Genomic DNA, 19,376 nt, shown 5'->3' with positions numbered 1-19,376 from the left:
TAACGGGAGGGATTGTGATGTTTTAGCGAGGACGGGCATTGCTGAGTGGAGCGGAGAAGGCGGGGGGGGCTGAGTGCTCGGGGCACGAGCCCTGGGTAGTTTGGCTCTGGGGCTCTGGACAGCCTGTGTCTGGACGGCTTGTCTCTGGACAGCTTATGGCTGGGCCCGAACAGAGTCCCCAAAAGGAGCCATGCATAACAGACGAACACGGAGCGAGCTTGTCAGAGGTCGTGTGCAGGGTAAATGGGAGTCGATGCTCCGTTTTACTGGCCTGAGCGTGTGAATGGGGAGTGAGGAGGAACTGCCTTGTTAATTATCTCTACGGTGGTTTGGTTGTCTGAGTGGATACTGGAGTGAATGCTGGAGAGAATAATGGAATGAATAATGGAATGAATACTGGAATGAGGACAGAGCGGCTGGTCCATTCTGAACCCCAAAGGAAGCCGCTACAAGCCGAAAAGCGCAAGGCTAGGTCGATGATTATCTGCATATAATCATTCGGCTCCTGCCTGCGGTAGGGGAAAAACGGAACAAATGACGTCCCGGTAGAGGGAGAAAGCCAGGACAAACTCTGTGGGGGAGAGAATGGTGGGGTTAGTGGGGGAATTGAGATCGCGGAGGGTGATGGACACCCCTCCGCAGTCTACGGTCCTGGCCTGGTGGGAGAAAGCAGAGGGTTTGATTAAAGCGGCTAGGTCCACGTCCATGCCCTGGAGGATCTGGATGCGGAGTGTGTTTGACACCGGCATCGGGTTGGCGGCGATGGCCGACGGGGGTACGGGTGCAGGCAGGGCTGTGGAGAGGGAAAAAGAACAATGAGGTATGGGGGTGTGAACGTGGGCCTGAGCCATGGGTTGGTAGGATGGGGGGGGCCGTTTGGAGCTGCGGGTTGCAGTGGGCGGCCTGATGGGCTGTGGCGAAGGGGTGGGGGAAGGGTAGTGGGGCTTGGGCTGGAAATAATGCGGATTGATTAATCGTGGGCATATTGGGTCCAGGGTTGGGGAAAAATGGCTGATTAATCATGGAGGGAGGAATTACAGGCTGAAGTACAGGCTGAATAACCGTGGGGAGGGGAGGAAGGGCGGGGGGGGGGGGGGGGGGGAGAGCAGTTGGAAAGGCAGTTGGAGCCTGGAGTTGCATAATGCGATGGTTAGCAGTGGGGAGAGGAAGGGGGGAGGGGGGGGGAGGGGGGCAGCTTGGCTCTGGATTGTTAGAACCGTGGCCTGATTGGGAGGGGGGGGGGGGTGTTTGTGTTTGGACGGGAATGAGGGTGCACATACAGTATGAAACAGAGCGGATACCTTTAAATGCATTTTGTACCCCGTATATAAAATGTCACAATGCGACATAGCTCTGTTTACTCAATGCTGTACCCCCTCCAACTGTATATATGTTCCCCATTTTCAACTGTTTTTAATGTAATTGTGATACTTGCTTTGGCAATGTAAACATATGTTTTCTCATGCCAATAAAGCTCCTTTGAATTGAATTGAATGATGGAAGAATGAATGGGGGTTTGCGTTTGCGCAGTCCCCTGTGCATACAAGCAAATGGAGCAGTGGATAAGACTGTGCGAAGATGGGGATACGGCAACTGGTGTTGGAGTGGCATTAATGGTTGCGGTGGGGAGGGATACGTGGTGAGTTTTACGTGTAGCTTTTCTGGGGGGGGGGGGGGGGGGGGGGGGAATCCCTGGGATTTCCCTCTGACTCGCCTACGGGTCTCGCGTCATCAATGTGCGACGGACCGGGCGAGGAGGAGCTTGTATGAGATTACTACACAAGCAAAACAAAACAGACTTGGTTGCAGTGCGGGGAAATACAACTTTGCAACTAGTCAGACATTTCTGTAAACCAGCTACGGTCCAGTCGTTAATGGAGAGGGAAGGAGAGACTGACCTGGAGCGTGGAAGGGACGTGGCGGAGCGAGTCCGCGCAGATGGACCAAGAGCGGTGACGGCGGTGAGGCGGTGAGTGGAGTTGAGGCATGAGATGATGGTGTGGAATGGAATGGTGGCTTGTAGGGGAGGCTCGCGGTCCGCTGTGCAGGTCCAACGGGGTGGGGGCGAGGGATGATGACAGCGTAGCTGTGATGGAAGTTGCTGTGGTTGGAGCTGCAGTGGTGGCAGTGGCCGTGGCTCTCTGCTTGTCGAGAACGAGGCGGAGGTCGGTGGTGGGTGGAATCTCGTCCTCGGAAGCGGGGAGATCCATGGCTCTTCAGCGTACGTGGTTAGCAAGTAAAGCGGGCGGATTGTCGATTAAGACAGCGAGTTACGTCAAGTAAAGCGGGCGGATTGTCGATTAGGACAAGCGAGTTTTACGTCGAAGACGGTAGGGTATGGTTTGTACGAGTGTACGGGTGCTTAGTTCAACGCGTTGCGAGAAACTGAGCAGGGAAGTGCTGTGAGCACGGCCAGGTTTAAATACAGCGCTTGATTAACCTGGTAGGAGGAGATAAGGGAGGAGGTGTTATCAGTTAGACCTGTAGCAAGCGAGGTGGGGAGGAGAAAAGCAGGTTAGATTGGAGATGATTAGGGAAGAGAGAAGGTGGTTATCCGGTGTGGTCTATTCTCCTGAACCTTTGTTGTTCCAACATCATTTAGGGAGCTGCTGTTCCAGACTCTATATAGCATTCAGAGATTGTGGAATAGTTGTCTGGCTACGCGAGACTACATAACGAATAACTGAGTAAGCATGTTTGGGCTCTTACAGCATATCTCCATAATACAGTACATGGATCTCCATATATGGGTACCAGGGGTCTCCATATATGGGTAACTTGTCCGATATACATCCCTGGCCAGATGTCCAAGAATTGGCGCCCTTTAGGGCAAGGTCGCATGTCGCTCTGTGGCGTCTTACTAGTATATTGACATGAAGGCATTGTAATATAATCTTACAATAAATCCTGTGTCATTTGTTCTCTAGCATCCCAAGGGAAACCTCAAGCCATCTCAGACACTTGCTACTGGGGCTTCTACAGAGGAATCACAGGGAGCGCATGAACTATGGTCAGCCTCTACCTATAACAACACCCGCCCTTTGGATTTGACATTTGACACATATTCTCATTGAAACATCAGCGCTGTTGATTTAGTTGTGTTTACTTTGCCCGCCACAGATGAGTTTTTCCACCACCCTTTCATGGAATCAAGTTCATCCATGAAGAAATGTATGTACTGCATATTGCTTAAACACATTTTATAGTCAATGCAGTGTTGTTTTTGACAGCAAAATTTGATTTAGTTTGTCATAGTCTTTTGAATAAAATGTAATTTAGTTTTAGTCGTAATTTAGTCACCTGAAAAGTTTTAGTTTTAGTCTAATTTTAGTCGACTAAATATCATAAGATTTTAGGCGACTAAAATGTATTTTTGTAGGCCTTGATGGCATCGTAATGACGTAATTACACTTGGTTGCGTGCTGAAAATAGCCGATCTACAAGCTCACGCGTTGTGAGCTTGTAGATCGGCTATTTTCAGCTCGCAACACCTGAGAGCAACCAAACATAAAATGACTCTCCTCCCTAGTCCCTCCCTAACATTTTAGTCTATTTTTTATTTTGTTGACAAAATTGTAAATATATTTAGTCTTAGTTTTAGTCATCACAGCTTAATTTTTATTCAGTTTTTATTTAGTTTTCGTCAGTGAAAAAAACGCAGTCGACAAACATTTTTCGTCATAGTTTTAGTCGAAATCAACACTGAGTCAATGAAGTTGGTGTAAGTGAAATCCACATACTGTACCAACATATCTAATTTATGTATCCTTGACAGCCTCCTCAGTTCCCATGCATCTGTATCCCAGCTCTGGTTCATGCAGTTCTTCAAGCGGTTCCTCCACTTCCAACCTGGCTTCTCCTCTAGTACGTACATCCTCCTTTTCATGGAATGCTTTAAAGAAAATCCCGCAGTAAAGCAGATAAGCTGTTGTTTAATTGTATAAACAACAGCACTGTCCCGAACGTTCTCCTGGGAAACCATGGAATACAATGAACATGAAAATTAGCTTACTGTTCGTAACATTATTATTGTTGTTGTTATTGTTATTAGCATCTTTTAATGTGATGTTAACAGGGGTTCCACATGTCTCTTATTAACTATAATAGTAAAGGAGGTAAACCCCATGATCAGGGACATGCAGAGAATGTTAGAGAGGCAGGGGCTGAGATCTCTAAAAGGGCCTTTTGGTGGAGATATCGACCTCCAAGCTCACATCGCGTCGCAGCGCGATGCGTTGTGAGCTTGGAGGTCGGCTATTTTCGGTGCTTGATACCACACTGAACTAAGGGCCCGTTCACATTGAGCCGATCCCGGGGCCGAGGATCCCCGACCAGATTTCGGGAGGACCCCCCAGGAAAATCGTTTGGTCGGCCCCGGAATCGGTCTTGGGCTTGAACAGTACCCCGACACGATCGGATTATGTTAATTAGCTTTTTTATGACCTCGGGACTCGTCGGGAGCACTCACGATAATATCAAAAAAGCTTGATATTTTCGGGTCATCGGGTAGGAATCCTTTACAATTATTGTCGTCTGAATGAGCTCACGGGATTGCATCAGATTATATGAAGCCAGCTCCTCCCTTTTTTAGGCTGCGCAGAGTGTAGGCTTTCTGTCACAGCCTACACTTTTATTATTATTATTAGCCTACTTACTTTTTACTTTAGCCTACTCTCTCCCTTGTTGTAATCACTTGTTCAAAAACGTTATAGCCTATAGCGTTCTTTCTTCTTTTTTCTTCTTCTGCGCAGTCATTTGGCAACAAGGCAGTGTCTTTTTTTTTGCTGCGCAGATTTGGCTAGGGCAGTGCTGTTCTATCCGTGTATAAGGGCTCTAAATTGACCTTGTGCAACTTGACAGACAGACACCCTATATATAATATCTTATTCATATAATGTAATACTCAAAGTCAGAGACATTCCATTGCATTCCTTTTTTTTTTTTTTACTTTTACGCGCGGGCTGCAGGCACATAATTGCGCCTCTCGTTCTGTCAGTTTGTTCATTGGTCCTCAAAGAGGACCGCCAGTCCTTGGGGAGTTCCAGGGGGTCCCCAGCTAAATGATATTGAGGAACCTAGGCCTGTCCCTATTCTATATGCTTGGATGTTGGTGGGACAGTAAAAAAAAAAAAAGCGAGAGGTTAAACTTTTTTTTTTTCTGCTGACTGCACGCCCACAACGGCGAGGTTTGGACATTCATAATTGCTATTAGCTGATTAAGCTCATGTCTGTTTAATGTCTGGCTGGTTGCCGTTAAAATGCTGGTTGATGTTTTTTAGGAGTGGACACTGGTCAATCAATGATATTGGAGATGCGACACTCTCAGCCGTGTCTTGCTGGATGCGCATCACATCTCGCGTCTCGCTTGCCAAAAACATAACTGAATAGCCTATATAATTATAATATCTATAAAGTGAGCAGCGGCCAGTGTGCGCACAGTAGCCTACCTAGAAGACTACCAACCTACCTTTGTTTTTATAATGTTTTGTCATGATGGCGCAGTTATCACTTGTGTGCAAAGGACGATGATACACGAAAGAAGAATGTAACACCAACTTCTACCAATTAATCCATTGCTGTGACAGACAGACAGGGTGAGACAGCCAACGTGCTTCCTTGTAGACTACATAATCCACTGGGTCCAGCTTGGTTCAGATCAATCATATCAACATAACAGTAATAACACCAACCAAAGTCAGAATAAAAAGAGTCCACGAATAGGCCTGCACACTCGCTCATAATGTCCTCCTCCTCCGGCTGCCAGCAGCGTCAGTTCTGCAAATGCTAGGTATGGTAACATGGCTGTTGTCTTGCACGTGTGAGGCATGCATGCGATACACTAGTCATGTTGCCAATACCTACTTTTTAGCAACAAGCACAAGCATGATGAATTCATTTTAAGAAGTACATTTTATTATTTTCTCCTGTAATCAAGGTACGTTATACCATACCCATGTGCGCCTCTGTAGTCTAATTTGCGCAGTGATGGAAAAAGTATACTCCAATTCTTTACTTAAGTAAAAGTATCAATACTGCATTATTAGCTACAAATATGGCACAGACAGAGAGAGAGAGAGAGAGAGAGAGAGAGAGAGAGAGAGAGAGAGAGACTCTTTGTTATAGACTATAGCGAATATATTTGTTTAATTTCGCTGTTTTAATATTTAATTAGGTAATAAAATGGATTTTGGAGCTTAGCGAGTCAGAACACCGCAGCTGCAGGACTTCTGCGCTAATTGGGTCGTTGGCTCGTTGACTTTGCTGGCATGCGGTAGGCCTAATTGATTATTTTGGAGAAAGATTCCCTTTAGTATAAATAATAGTCCTTTTGGTTACCATTTGGTCTCCATCATTAAGCTGGGGATCACCTGGAACACCCTCATTGTCAAAACATTAAACAAATGGCAATTAAACTGACGTGAAGAGAGAGAGAGAAAAACACTCTTGATTTTATCCCTCTTGAGGGGGCGGAATCTTCATCTAGTCACGTCTCTCATGGCACCACCCCCCCGAGATCGTGGGTGGCTAGAATCGCGAGACGTCGGTCTCATTTGTAATGGTCTGAGATATTTCACTTGGCACAGCGGGATATACCGGGCCCGGTCGCAAGACAGAGGATCGCTGTCGTTTGAAATGAACACCGATAAACCCCGGGCACGAGATCTGATCTGACCCAACATCGGCCTCTCATCTGTGAGGCCCTTAAGCATAATCAAGTCAATGCTGGAGATGTGGCGTAACGGCGTGGATCTCTACACAGAGAGGGCAATTCTTTCAACATAAGATGATGCCTTCAAGTTCAGGAGAGTTTGGACAAGGCAATTTCTCTTGAATGCTGCCTTCAGGTATGGCATGGAAAGAGGGCATTTGCATTTCTTTCACCATAGTGAAAACTGCATTCATGGTCTGGAGAGGGCACTTTTTTTTGTTTGTTTCAAGGATAAAAGGGCAGGGGCTCAAGCCCCCTTTGATGTCTATGTGTGCACGCGCCTGCCCATGATATTGAATAGATTTTAGATACTTTTACTGAGGCGTTGTTATCTTGCACTCTCCTCTTTAGCATTCCAATACCAAGCCCCTGCACATCCCTAGACAGGAGCCCCCTGGTGGAGCCACTCAGGACAGCAGGAACTCATGTTCTGACACTGAAGAATATGTCATGGTGCCTGTCCAGTCTCCTAGTAAGACAGCTTACCATTTATTTGTTCAGAACAGTGTTTTTATTATATTTATAATATATATTATATTTTATTATATCGTCGTTGTCGGGTGGAAACCTTGTACGTCCAAAACTCTTCGTTTTGCATTTATCATTTTAAGAATGATTTAAACGAGTGAAAACAGCCGATCTACAAGCACACAACGCCTCGCACCACCGCGAGGCGTTGTGTGCTTGTAGATCGGCTGTTTTCACTAACATTGTGCGACGGCCTTGTATGATGAAGCAGGGCTTTAACTTGTGAAAAAACGTACAAATTTGAAAATTGGAGATACGAGGTTTCTGCCCGTCAGTGACGATATATTTCATTATATTAGTCCGACTGGGCTTAGTCACTGAAAGCTTTGTATTTTACGTATTACAGATGATTTTGTATGTGAATTGGGAGATGGGTCACCTACTGAGGGCAGTCTGATATACAGTGGGTGAGTGGAAACGTCAAGAAACCAATGTGCTAAATTGTGATTTATTTATATCTTATAAATATACTGAATATAGTACAAAAAAAAACCCACTGTTCTCAGGAGTTCTATGCTGGCTGAGAGAGGTCTAGAGAATGCAGGCAAGACACCTCCCTCCTCCCTATCACTGACCTCTTCTCCTCCTAATCCTGTCAGGTAAGAACAACAGGGGAGGATTGTATTGCACTGTGTACACTTCTGCTTTGGCAATGTAAACGTATGTTTTCTCATGCCAATAAAGCCCTTTGAATTGAAATTGAATTGATTGATAGCAGGTAGGTTGATGTACCTGGCTAGGACATGACTAGGACTAGGACATGACTAGGACCATGACTGGCTATTGGTTACTTCTTGTGGGTAGATGTTAGTCATCTACTCCTGTATTTAACAACCCATACAAAAGCCTTGATTCACAGCTCCTTGCATCTTGTTCGTCTTCCTCTTCTGTTTGTCCATGCAGCAAACCTGTTGAGTTCAGTGGCAGTAATTACAGCCAGTCTGTGCCCATTCCTGTACCAACGCAGGTCCAGAACTATCATCGGATGGAGCTGAACCTGCAACCTGCAGGTCTACATGGTTCAACCAGGCACGTACCAATTATCAGTACAATTCACAATTTAACTTTTCCAATCAAAAACAGTAGTCTCTAACAATAGCAAATATAAATATGTCCTACAGGGCCATGCTGTGCTGTCCTGGCAGCAGCAATGAAAGCTCTCCAGGATGTGGCAGATCTAGAGCTGCAGGTCCGAGCCCCGTCCTCAGAACCCCCAGGCTGATGGCTGGAGGAGCACGGCCGCATCCGCCCTCTCCTCAAGGCAGGCATCTCAATTCACCCTTTGTCAAGTCCCGCCCATTGTCCCGCCCCTCTTCACACCCATTGGTTGATCTGTCTTGGTGGGACACTCCATCCACTACCATTTTAATTCAGTTGCTTCGTATTGTTATTCTGTGTATTCAATTCTCATTTCAAACTTGGTTTCAGTGAAATGGAGCTGCTCAGTGGCAGTATAGTGACTCAGCATGTTTTTAAATGCTTTTATTTCTCAAAAAATTATGTTTCAGCTAATTCAACATAAAAAAGGCGGAACCAGGGCGGGACAAGGCAGATAGAGCCTGCTGGTTGGTCAGTCAGGGACCAACCAGAAGGCTAACAAATGGTGAATTCTTTCGTACCTTGCTCTTTACTGCACGCCAGGGTTCTTCAACGTTTCCAGGCCAAGGACCCCTTAGTTGAGAGAGATATGAAGCAGGAACCCCCACAACTAGGGCTGTCACAATTATTACATTATAGTCTAATCGTGATTATTTGACATAATCGTGGTTATTTTTCATAATCGTCATAATCGTTTCCATGTTGAAAAATGTCCATATATATCTTTTTAAACTAAAAAATAGTGGAAATAGCAGATCTACAAGCTCGCAACGCGTCGCATCACGACGCGTTGTGAGCTTGTAGATCGGCTATTTCCACTATCAATGTTCTTTTTTTAAGAATAAAGTTGTCAAATATGTCAGTAATTTTTTTGTATATTTGGATATAAAAGCCAAACAGAAATGTAATTGTCAACGACAATTAAATCGTTAATCGCAATTATTTGAGTGACAGTTAATCGTCATGTAAAATGTCATACTCGTGACAGCCCTACCCACAACCTTTTCATAGATTCCATATAGTTTCATCGTTTGACAGCACAATCATCAGTGTATTTTGGATTCATGTAAAAAAAAAAATAGATATTTAACCACTTCTCAAAATATGGACACTAGGGTTCAAGTTGGTAATATTGGAAGATTTGGAGGACCCCCTGTAGTAACTCTGAGGACCCCCTAGTTGAAGACCCCTGGCTTATGGAATATGGATTGGCTGGGCACGCATGCTTTCTTTCAGCGATGTGGCCCACTGCTTCAACACGTTACACTGTTACACTTATGCAGCACTCGTAGAGGAACGGATGTTTTTAGCTCCCAAAGAGCTGAGCGTGAGGATTGTCTAGATATTTTGACTTATAGCACCAGTACCATATTTCCAATGGGTTTTCAATATCTCCTAACATATTGTGCAGGCATCACTGCTTTTAACCTAAGCATTGCAAAAAGGGGCCTACTATATTTCCCCCCTGCAGGATAGAAAGTTATTTACTTTCATTACTTTTAACTCTGTGCCCTCTTTAGCGGGAGCCACTCCAAAGGTCTCAAAGCACAGTCGCCCCCTCAGCACAAAGACTGGAATGCCTGCTGGCTCTCCTGACATGGCGCACAGCTCGGGTGGTTGGCATAAGATCCAGAGTAGGAGTCCCGACTCCAATCTACAGGTCAGCTTACACAACATACAGAACAAGAATATATGACTAAATACATGATAAGAAAGCACATATTAACCCATTTAGAACGGGTACACATTTTGTGTATCATTACTTCATGCTTTAACTATTGAAAATGTGCAGATATACAAGCTCACAGCGAGCTTGTAGATCTGCTATTTTTGGAAAATCGTGAAAATTATAATTTTGACCCGATTCTATAAGTGTCTTTTGAATCCTTCTACGGTCTTTTGACAAACCTGTGTTTCTATGTCAGCGATCTGGCCAGCCATCGTCAAAGAAAAGGTCCTTTTCACTTAACTGGAGCTCAGTTAGTCTGTTCTTGAGAGACTACTATGTCAGTGCTTCTCAAACCTTTTCATGTGAAGGACCCCCAAAATGATATTTATTTGGCCACGGACCCCCATCTCAAAATATTTAGTTCCAGGGACCCCCCAGAAGCAAAATTTTAGTTAACAAATGTTCGCTTTGAAAATACATATATTCAAAGATTTGCACACATTTTCACGACTTTTTCAAAAATAGCAGATCTACAAGCTCGCAGCGCGGCACTCGGTGCCGCGCTGTGAGCTTGTATATCTGCTATTATATCTGTTATATCTGCTATTTTTATTATTATTTTAGTCAATAATCCTAGGCCTAAATGGGTTAACAACTGGACCGCATCTGTTGTACTAGGAGAAAATGCAATAGACATGAAGTAAACACATGGCTTTGCATATATACAGTAACACGTAAAGTATCGGGTTACAATATGCAGGGCAACAGGGCAACAAATATCACATAAAGTAGTTGTATGGATTTTGGTGGAATTCCTTTAAATTATTATTAGGTATTTCCAAGTGACAAGGAGTTATGTGACCAACAAGGTGTCACAAAATCCAATTTGCCCTCCTCGGCAGCCTCCAGCATCATTTCCATGTCAAAGAAGGATGACAGTTCCAAACCTGCGGACACTGGGCCTCTCCCCTGGTTCCAAGACCAACCTCATCATGACAGCTGAAAACAAACAGCGCCCTTTCAAAAGGTCAGAATTGTTCTACTAAACCAGGGGTCGGCAACCCAAAATGTTGAAAGAGCCATATTGGACCAAAAAAAAACAAAACAAATCTGTCTGGAGCCGCAAAAAATTATAAAAGCCTTATATATCGTCGTCGTTGGGTAGAAACCTTGTATGTCCAAAACTTCGTTTTGTATTTATCATTTACAAAAATGAACTAAACTAGTGAAAACAGCCGATCTACAAGCACACAACGCCTCGCGTTGCGAGGCGTTGTGTGCTTGTAGATCTGCTGTTTTCACTACCTTTGTGCGTCAGTCTTGTATGATGAAGCAGGGCTTTAGGCCTACTTTGCAAAAATAAATTGAAAAAAAATTGAAACTTGGAGATACAAGGTTTCTGCCCGACAGTGACGATAAAAAAATTGTTGAAAAAAAAAAAAAATCCCCTTTTTCCATTTTCATACATTTTTTAAAAAGCTCCAGGGCTCTAGAGCCGCGGGTTGCTGACCCCCGTACTAAACGGTAAAAAGAAACAGCTTTGTATTTCAAATAAGCCCCAAAATAAACATTTTCTAAAATTGTTTAACGATGGTGCTGGCTTGCGGAAAACTGAACTTTGATTGTATATAGACCAGATGTCAATTGATGAATCATTAAATACTCCTGATGGGGTGTGTTGCTGTATTGAATGTCCAGGTCACTGAGTACAGGCCGGCTGTCTGATATGCTACTGAAGGCTGCCTTTGGAGCCCAGCTTGACGACAGTGGGAGTGATGAGAGCCTCTGTTCCAAGAAGTATATGGACACCACAGGTACCTGGGCAGCATGACAAGACTGCCGTGAACAAACGGTGTCTTTGTTTTGCTGGCACAGCTTTTTGTAGACTTGTTTTTGGTCTCGCTGATTAGGAAAACCACAGTTGTGAGTGTTTTAGTGCCACCACCACACAAGGTACAAGGCATGTCCATATTAAACACAAGGTGTGTGTGTGTGTGTGTGTGTGTGTGTGTGTGTGTGTGTGTGTGTGTGTGTGTGTGTGTGTGTGTGTGTGTGTGTGTGTATGTGCACGTGCGTACTTACGTGTGTATATGGCCCTAAGCCCAGGTATATTATACTATTATAAAGAGGACAGCACAGAGAGACAATTGGAAACACCTGCCAATCCATGAGTAGTTCACCCCCAAAATGTCTTTTCTTCGATCCCACGCCATGGAGACTTTAGTTCAATAATATTTGTAGTTTTTTGTCGCATTCCAAAGACAATATTTTGATTACAATAGATTTACCCCCATTGATTCCACAATCCGAAATCAATGGGGGTAAATTTACTATAATCAATTTGTTGTCTTAGGAATGCAACAAATATGAAGACATATTATTGAACTCAAGTCTCCATGGTGTGAGTAATCAATAGAAAAATAGCAGTCATTTGATTGTAGTTTTCCCCTTGTGAGCCAGCATCTCTCATGCACTGCCCAACAGTTGCTCAAAGCCCCTTAACCACAACAAAGAAACAGAAATGGGCGCATCTGATCTGCCGCATCGGCTCGTGATCAGATGCAGAATTATGCTGCAACTGTGTAACTTTACCTTAAGACTTAAAGGAGCTATAGTCAACTTTTTCATTGTAGGGCCGACTTTGTTTACATCCCTTATCAATCCATAGAAGAGGAATGTAAACAAAGTCAGTCTGACATGGCCAAAATGATTATTTTATCATTATTTTACACTTTTTGTGGTATTTTTGAATAGAAACACACGTATGAGCTTATTTTTTTATAAAACATTTTCGAAACATTATTTTTATTTTAGCATCCGTTTTTCAAGAAAAAGTTGACTATAGCTCCTTTAAGTCACTCCCCCTGGGGTTTCCCAATTGTGTGTACCGTATTTTCCGGACTATAAGGCGCACTTAAAAGCCTTTAATTTTCTCAAAAAACTACAGTGCGCCTTATAGTCCAGTGCGCCTTATATATGGATCATTCATTGACATTGACATTCCCTTTAGCACAGCTCCATCTGTTGGATGCATAACGCAACGGTAGCGTCTATTATGTGCGCCTTATAGTCAGGTGCGCCTTATATATGAAAACAGTTTGAAAATAGACCATTCATTGACAGTGCGCCTTATAGTCAGGTGCGCCTTATAGTCCAGAAAATACTGTATATAGGCTATATATAATATATATAGGATAGTAGATGATGGACATTGGACACGCACACTTTATGCAGTATATATTGTAAGTTATGTCGTTTTCAGCCACCTACTTGTTCCTGCAGCTCCACCTAGTGGTTATCCTCGATATCCTGGAACCCAAGGCTCTCCTTTAAGACGAAACACCTGTCCTGACATCACTGCAACCCGGGGGTTCTCAGGTAGGAGTTATTGTAAAAAAGAAGAAAAAGGAAAAAAGAAAAGAAAATAAATGTCTCTCACATGAACCCATAGCAAATATTCACATTCAAAAAGCGTACTCACTTTCATCCAACAAATCTTTATTATATAGGCCACTATATACATACTCCAGTCTCCAGGTTAAATTAGCCAGTGATTGCTTTATTTTCTTTCAAACATGATTCATCCAATACAGCGATTTATTTTTGTCACGTTACAAAAAAAAATCCGAATACTCTTTGTCTCTTATTCCCCAAATCTTGCTGCTAGTGTTTCAGCTGGGTCATTTTTAAATGGTACTTGTGTGTTTGTTTTGACTCCAGGCTCCCCCAGTAACATCAGTCCATCCCGGCTCTTCTGCAATCAACTGCTGCAGAGGAGGAGCCGTGGAGTCAGTGAGAGTGAAGCTATGGAGGCCACGCCCAATAGAAGTATGACTTTTCACCCTCCAGAGCTGCCAGAAGACACACTGATGGAGGTAAGAACAATATTTTTTTTTTTTTTTTTTTTTTTCAAGTGGAGCATGCAGAGTCCTAGTTCTCCCAAAATAAATGATAATAAAGGCAAGCATTAGCCCCTTTTCCACTGAAGGGCTGAACCAGAACTAGCACCAGAACCAAGAACTTTCAAGAACCATGTGAAGTTCTGGGACCAAGTTCTGCTTAGGTTTCCATATAACCAGACCTAACTGGGAAGGTCCCAAAAAAAGAGCTCCCGGCCCCACCCATAGGTTCCCAGAACTCAAGTTTAGTAATAAATACATCAAGAGCAGGACAAAAACAAACAAAAAAGTTCCCAGAACCTTGTCTGAAACCGGGCCGTGAGTTACGGAAACAAAACCAGAACCAAAAGAATTGGTTCAGGTTCTGCCAGTGAAAGCTCCTCAGACAAGTTATTTCAAAGTTTCACCGCTGTAATGGCAAAAGCCTACATCTGCTCTATATGTAGTTACAGTATATGATTAAGCCCTTTGCACAAAAACGGACAATTTCAAAGAAAACAATGATTCTCTACGACCTCATGCACACCGGATTCGAGTTAGCCGTGCGACGAGTGGCTGTGGCCGTGTGTTTTTTTCTCGATCGAACCCAGTTCGATTTGTGCGTCTTGTCGCATGCGGTAAAAAACTCATCACTCCTTTTATGACTCCTTTTGGGATCCGCAGCGCCGATTCCGCACAGCATTGCACACCAAATCCAATGCGTTTTATTCATGCAGCAAACGAAAAAAACGCAACTGTCCTGTGTGCAAAGGGCTTTAGGCCGGGTGTTGTGGCTCTTAAACAGAGCGGGTTGATCAGTCATAGCGTGTCTTTTACTACAGCAACCACACACGGATGCTCTTGCTGACCTCCGGTTCACCTTGGCTTTCGTCCACTGCGTCACTGAGATCGCCTCCTCCAAAGACTCCGGTCCAGAGGCCAGCGACAGTCCTGACCTGTCTTTCCTGGAGCAGAGCCTCGTCGCTGACCAGATCAGTCTTCTCAGTAGAGAGTGGAGGTAAGATCCATGCAGCTTTTTGCGCTTCTTAACTTTAACCAAGACCCGGTATCTTAACCCATTTAGGGTCTAGAATGATTGAATGCTTTAACTATTGAAAAATAGCAGATATACAGATATGTATATCTGCTATTTTTGAAAAAGTCGTGAAAATGTGTGCAAATATTTGAATATATGTATTTTTAAAGCAAACGTTGGTAACTCGAATTTTGCTTCTGGGTTGTCCCTGGAACTAAATATTTTTAGATGGGGGCCCGTGGACAAATTCATATCATTTTGGGGGTCCTTCACATGAAAAAGTTTGAGAACCACTGACATAGTAGTCTCTCAAGAACAGACTAACTGAGCTCCAGTTAAGTGAAAAGGACCTTTTCTTTGACGATGGCTATAGACAGATTGCTGACATAGAAACATTTTCAAAAAACGTTAGAAGGATTCAAAAGACACTTATAGAATCGGGTCAAAATTCTAATTTTCACGATTTTTCAAAAATAGCAGATCTACAAGCTCGCAGCGCGGCACTCGGTGCCACGCTGTGAGCTTGTATATCTGCTATTTTTCAATAGTTAAAGCATAAAATAATAATACGCTATAATGTGTACCCGTTCTCAATGGGTTAACCAAGAACCGGGGGTCTTCAACGTTTTCATGCCAAGGACCCCTTAGTTGAGAGAGAGAGATGAAGCAGGGACCCCCCCACAACCTTTTCATAGATTCCATATAGTTTCATTGTTTGACAGCACGATCATCAGTGTATTTTGGATTCATGTCAATTTGTGTTTTCAGATATTTAACCACTTGAACTGTCAATACTTAATAAAGTTGACCTTTCACTATGTACTTAGTCTGCTCTTTTCCCCCTCTACACCAAAGCTCTTTGCCGAAAATAGCCGATCTACAAGCTCACAACGCCTCGCGCTGCGAGGCGTTGTGAGCTTGTAGATCTGCTATTTTTGGCTGTCGCACAAAGATTTGGAGGACCCCCTGTTGTAACTCTGAGGACCCCCTAGGGGCCCCGGACCCCCTGTTGAAGACCCCTGTCTTAAGTTATTTTAAAACAAAATCTATTTTGTCTTTTCTGTTGTGATGTCCTTGTGCCACACATTGTTCTTGATTGATTGACTGACTGAATACTTTATTAGCAGTCTGCATAGGAAAAGCACAAGACAGCACGATTAGGAGTTAAACCCAAGAATGCACTGTGGCTTGGTCCTTTGTACCCATTTCATTGAGAGTGACGTTGTCCATGTTTTCAAATATGGCAGCAATGCGGAGCGTTTGGTGTTGTACATGAAGGCTGAAGAGTTTCTGGCCTCAGCACTGCGCACTGCCAAAGAGGACATCAAACAGGGCAGACTGCTTCCGTCAGTCACAGCTAAGCAAGGTGAGGCCAGTAGCAATTGCTGGGTTTTCTAATGTAATTTAACCATACAAAATGAATGAATTTACAATACAGCAGTGGCAACATTGCAAGGCAATGACAATGTTTAACATTTTTCAAAATGTTTGACAATAATGGCAACTAGGGATGCACTTTGAAAGTGGCTGCTTTTGACTTGAATTTTAGAATATGCCATGATGACATGACCTGATGAAAGGACAACTTTAGTTTTTTACAACAAGGGTTCATATTTTAGATTGTAATTAGAGAAAAGAAAAAGTGAGTGTTATTTTTTTTAAATTTCGTTCTATTGTTTTATTGCGTTTACCATGCTAAAATGTGGGGCATGCGTACGCATGGGGGCATGCATACAAGTGGCTAAATATGTCTTTTTAGACACAATAAGCCAGCAGTTTCTTTATTGCTACTTACAGTAACACTTCTAGGCCCCATAAGTCACATCCAACCATGAAAAGTTGCGTTGTATCTTGGAAATGGGCTTATTCTGTGTAAAATGACATATTTAGCCACTTGTACACATGCCCCCAACCACTGAAATAAGAATCTCTAAAACGATAGAAAGAAGTAAATGAAATCAATTTAACACTCATCTTTTATATTCTTTAATTACAATCTAAAATATGAACCCTTGTTGTAAAAAACAAAAGTTGTCCTTTAAGAGTAATAATGCTGCATCTGTGTACTCCCTGTGTGCAGTGATCAAGAAGTTGAATGATTTGTACAAGAGTTGTGTGTCGTACTGCCGTTCCCTCACCGGTCGACTGCAGAGTTTCCTCCTGGACAAACAGAGGCTGATGGACCGCTTCAATGGCATCACGGCAGAGAAGCTCATTTACAGCCACGCTGTTCAGATGGTGAGAGCTTGTAGATCTGCTATTTTCACTAGCTTTGCGCCACAGTCTTGTATGATGAGGCACGGCTTTACTTTATGAAAAAACGTACAAATGTGAAACTTGGAGATACAAGGTGTCTGCCCAACAGTGAAGATATGCTGGAGTGGGTATCTATCAACCCAAAACCACTCTAGCACTCTATTCCAGGGGTCTTCAACGTTTTCAGGCCAAGGGCCCCTTTGCTGAGAGAGATGAAGCAGGGACCCCCGCTATATACAGTAGTGTATACAATTGTGTTGCGGATTAAAAATGTTCATAGATTTCTTAGACAGCATAGTCTTGTTTGACAGCACTATCAGCTTATGTTTGGATTAATGTGTATTTTTTCAGATATTTAACCACTTGAACCGTCAATACTTAGTCTACTCTTCTTTTTCCAAACCTCTTGGCCAGAAATAAACGACCTACAAGCTCACAACGCCTCGCAGCGCAAGGCGTTGTGAGCTTATAGATCTGCTATTCTTGGCTAATGTTCCACTCAGAATAGGGATGCTATAGGTTTCTACCTTTTGTTTTGTCCATTTTATTTGTATTTTATTTTATTTTTTCAAACCAAAAGTATTTCAGACACAATCACAAAAGCCTCTATCTTGTTTTTTTTTTTGGCCTCTGTATATTTTTTGTATATTTTTTGTTTTGTTTTGTTTTCTTGTTTAATATGTGGATTTGTTTTGTGTTTTATGTAGGTGAAGGTATGCACAAAAAAAAAAGAAAAAAAGAAATGGGTCAAAATGTATACCGGTATGTCAAAGGAAATGAAAAGAAAAGGCATTCAAAGAGAATGTTACACTCTTGACTCAATAAAGTATATATATATAAAAAATTAAAAAAAAGAATAGGGATGCTATAGGGTTCAAGTGGTTAATGTAAAAAAACATGATCATATCACACAAAGATTTGGCAGCCCCCCTCTGAGGACCCTCTAGGGGTCCCGGAACCCCTGTTGAAGACCCTTGATCTATTCATTTGTATCGGTGTATACAGTATGTTTGTATGAATAATGTTCTAACATTTAGAGGTCCTTCTCTTACTATGAGTACTGTTTATCTGTTTTCTTTGAGTAATAATTTAGGTCCGCAAAGCAATCTACAGCAGACAATATAATCTAGTGACACGATGTGTCTTTATTGTATACAGGTACAGTCTGCAGCATTAGATGAGATGTTCCACCATGGTCAAGCATCAGTCCAGCGCTACCATAAAGCCTTCCTGCTGATGGAAGGACTGTCCCGCATTATCACAGAGCCAGAAGACATTGATAACATCAATAAATGTATGTGAACATGCCATCAGAAACAAACGCATATAGCTGAATAGAATTTGTATAGTAATCAGTATAGAAGGTATGTGCGTGACATCATCATCATACCCGGAAGTTATGCAGGAACACCTACTGTGTGGCAAAAAAAAATACTTTCTGAACGTGGCAGCCCATGCATTCAAACAGAAAAGTCTTATCCGATTGCATTAAACTACGTTAAACTCACTTTGCCACTTGATTTGCCATTCACTTCATGCATGCGCAATTGCGCATACCCTCTATCTACCAAATTATTTAATTGTTTTTCTTGCACCAGTGAAGTCATCATTGTGTTATGAATTGCTCTCTCATTCTCTCTCTGTTGATCTCAGGTAAGCAGTGCATTGAGCGCCGTCTTTCTGCTCTGGAACAGGAAACTTGATCTCCAACGCTGTGGTTGCAGGAAGAAAACCTAATGCCTTAGAGCAGTGTTTCTCAAACTTTTACATTTCAAGCTCTCCCCTTAACTCTGACAGTGTACAAATGGAACCAAATGGACCCGTTAGGGTTCATTTGGTTCCATTTGTACACTGTCAGAGTTACAGACTTGTATGGGTCCATTTAGACCCCCCTAAAGGAACCCACAGAGTCCCTGGAATCCACTTTGAGAACCACTGCCTTAGAGGTCCATCTATTCGGTGAAGATGGGCCCTCTTAGACTGCTGATACACAAAAGCACCTTGATATTATTTACAGGGAAACCCTTGATGGGACTTGCATGATTTCCCCACATTACAGCCTGGAATGTATTACGTTACGGACTGGCAACGTACTGTAGGAAGGGGGCACTGTGTGACACATACCTGTGTCATAACAACTATAATTCAGTACCTGGCCTGGATAGAAGTTGTTCTCAGGCCTAATTCTGTAAACTCTGCACA

The 19,376-nt window shown here is 43.0% G+C and overlaps 1 protein-coding gene across 1 annotated transcript in view; it reads left to right on the top strand.

Annotated features, from left to right (window-relative positions):
* The window catches only part of ulk1a (unc-51 like autophagy activating kinase 1a), a 35,646-nt gene extending 16,671 nt beyond the window's left edge, over nucleotides 1–18,975 (top strand). The window contains exons 10-27 of the mRNA XM_080739657.1: nucleotides 2,928–3,010; nucleotides 3,121–3,171; nucleotides 3,776–3,864; nucleotides 7,061–7,181; nucleotides 7,584–7,644; nucleotides 7,744–7,836; nucleotides 8,141–8,266; nucleotides 8,359–8,498; nucleotides 9,856–9,995; nucleotides 10,907–11,031; nucleotides 11,703–11,818; nucleotides 13,287–13,382; nucleotides 13,725–13,879; nucleotides 14,725–14,900; nucleotides 16,166–16,284; nucleotides 16,999–17,156; nucleotides 18,333–18,468; nucleotides 18,828–18,975. Coding sequence (XP_080595783.1) covers nucleotides 2,928–3,010; nucleotides 3,121–3,171; nucleotides 3,776–3,864; nucleotides 7,061–7,181; nucleotides 7,584–7,644; nucleotides 7,744–7,836; nucleotides 8,141–8,266; nucleotides 8,359–8,498; nucleotides 9,856–9,995; nucleotides 10,907–11,031; nucleotides 11,703–11,818; nucleotides 13,287–13,382; nucleotides 13,725–13,879; nucleotides 14,725–14,900; nucleotides 16,166–16,284; nucleotides 16,999–17,156; nucleotides 18,333–18,468; nucleotides 18,828–18,877 — 2,035 coding nt within the window. The 3' untranslated portion in view covers nucleotides 18,878–18,975. The remainder of the gene's footprint in view (nucleotides 1–2,927; nucleotides 3,011–3,120; nucleotides 3,172–3,775; nucleotides 3,865–7,060; nucleotides 7,182–7,583; nucleotides 7,645–7,743; nucleotides 7,837–8,140; nucleotides 8,267–8,358; nucleotides 8,499–9,855; nucleotides 9,996–10,906; nucleotides 11,032–11,702; nucleotides 11,819–13,286; nucleotides 13,383–13,724; nucleotides 13,880–14,724; nucleotides 14,901–16,165; nucleotides 16,285–16,998; nucleotides 17,157–18,332; nucleotides 18,469–18,827) is intronic.
* Nucleotides 18,976–19,376: the final 401 nt, after the last annotated feature.

This window comes from Nannobrachium achirus, assembly GCF_963921795.1.
Source record: "Nannobrachium achirus genome assembly, chromosome: 12".
In the NCBI taxonomy this organism is placed as follows: domain Eukaryota; kingdom Metazoa; phylum Chordata; class Actinopteri; order Myctophiformes; family Myctophidae; genus Nannobrachium; species Nannobrachium achirus.
The sequence above is the reverse complement of the archived record's forward strand: the minus strand, read 5'-3'. Positions and strand labels throughout refer to the sequence as shown.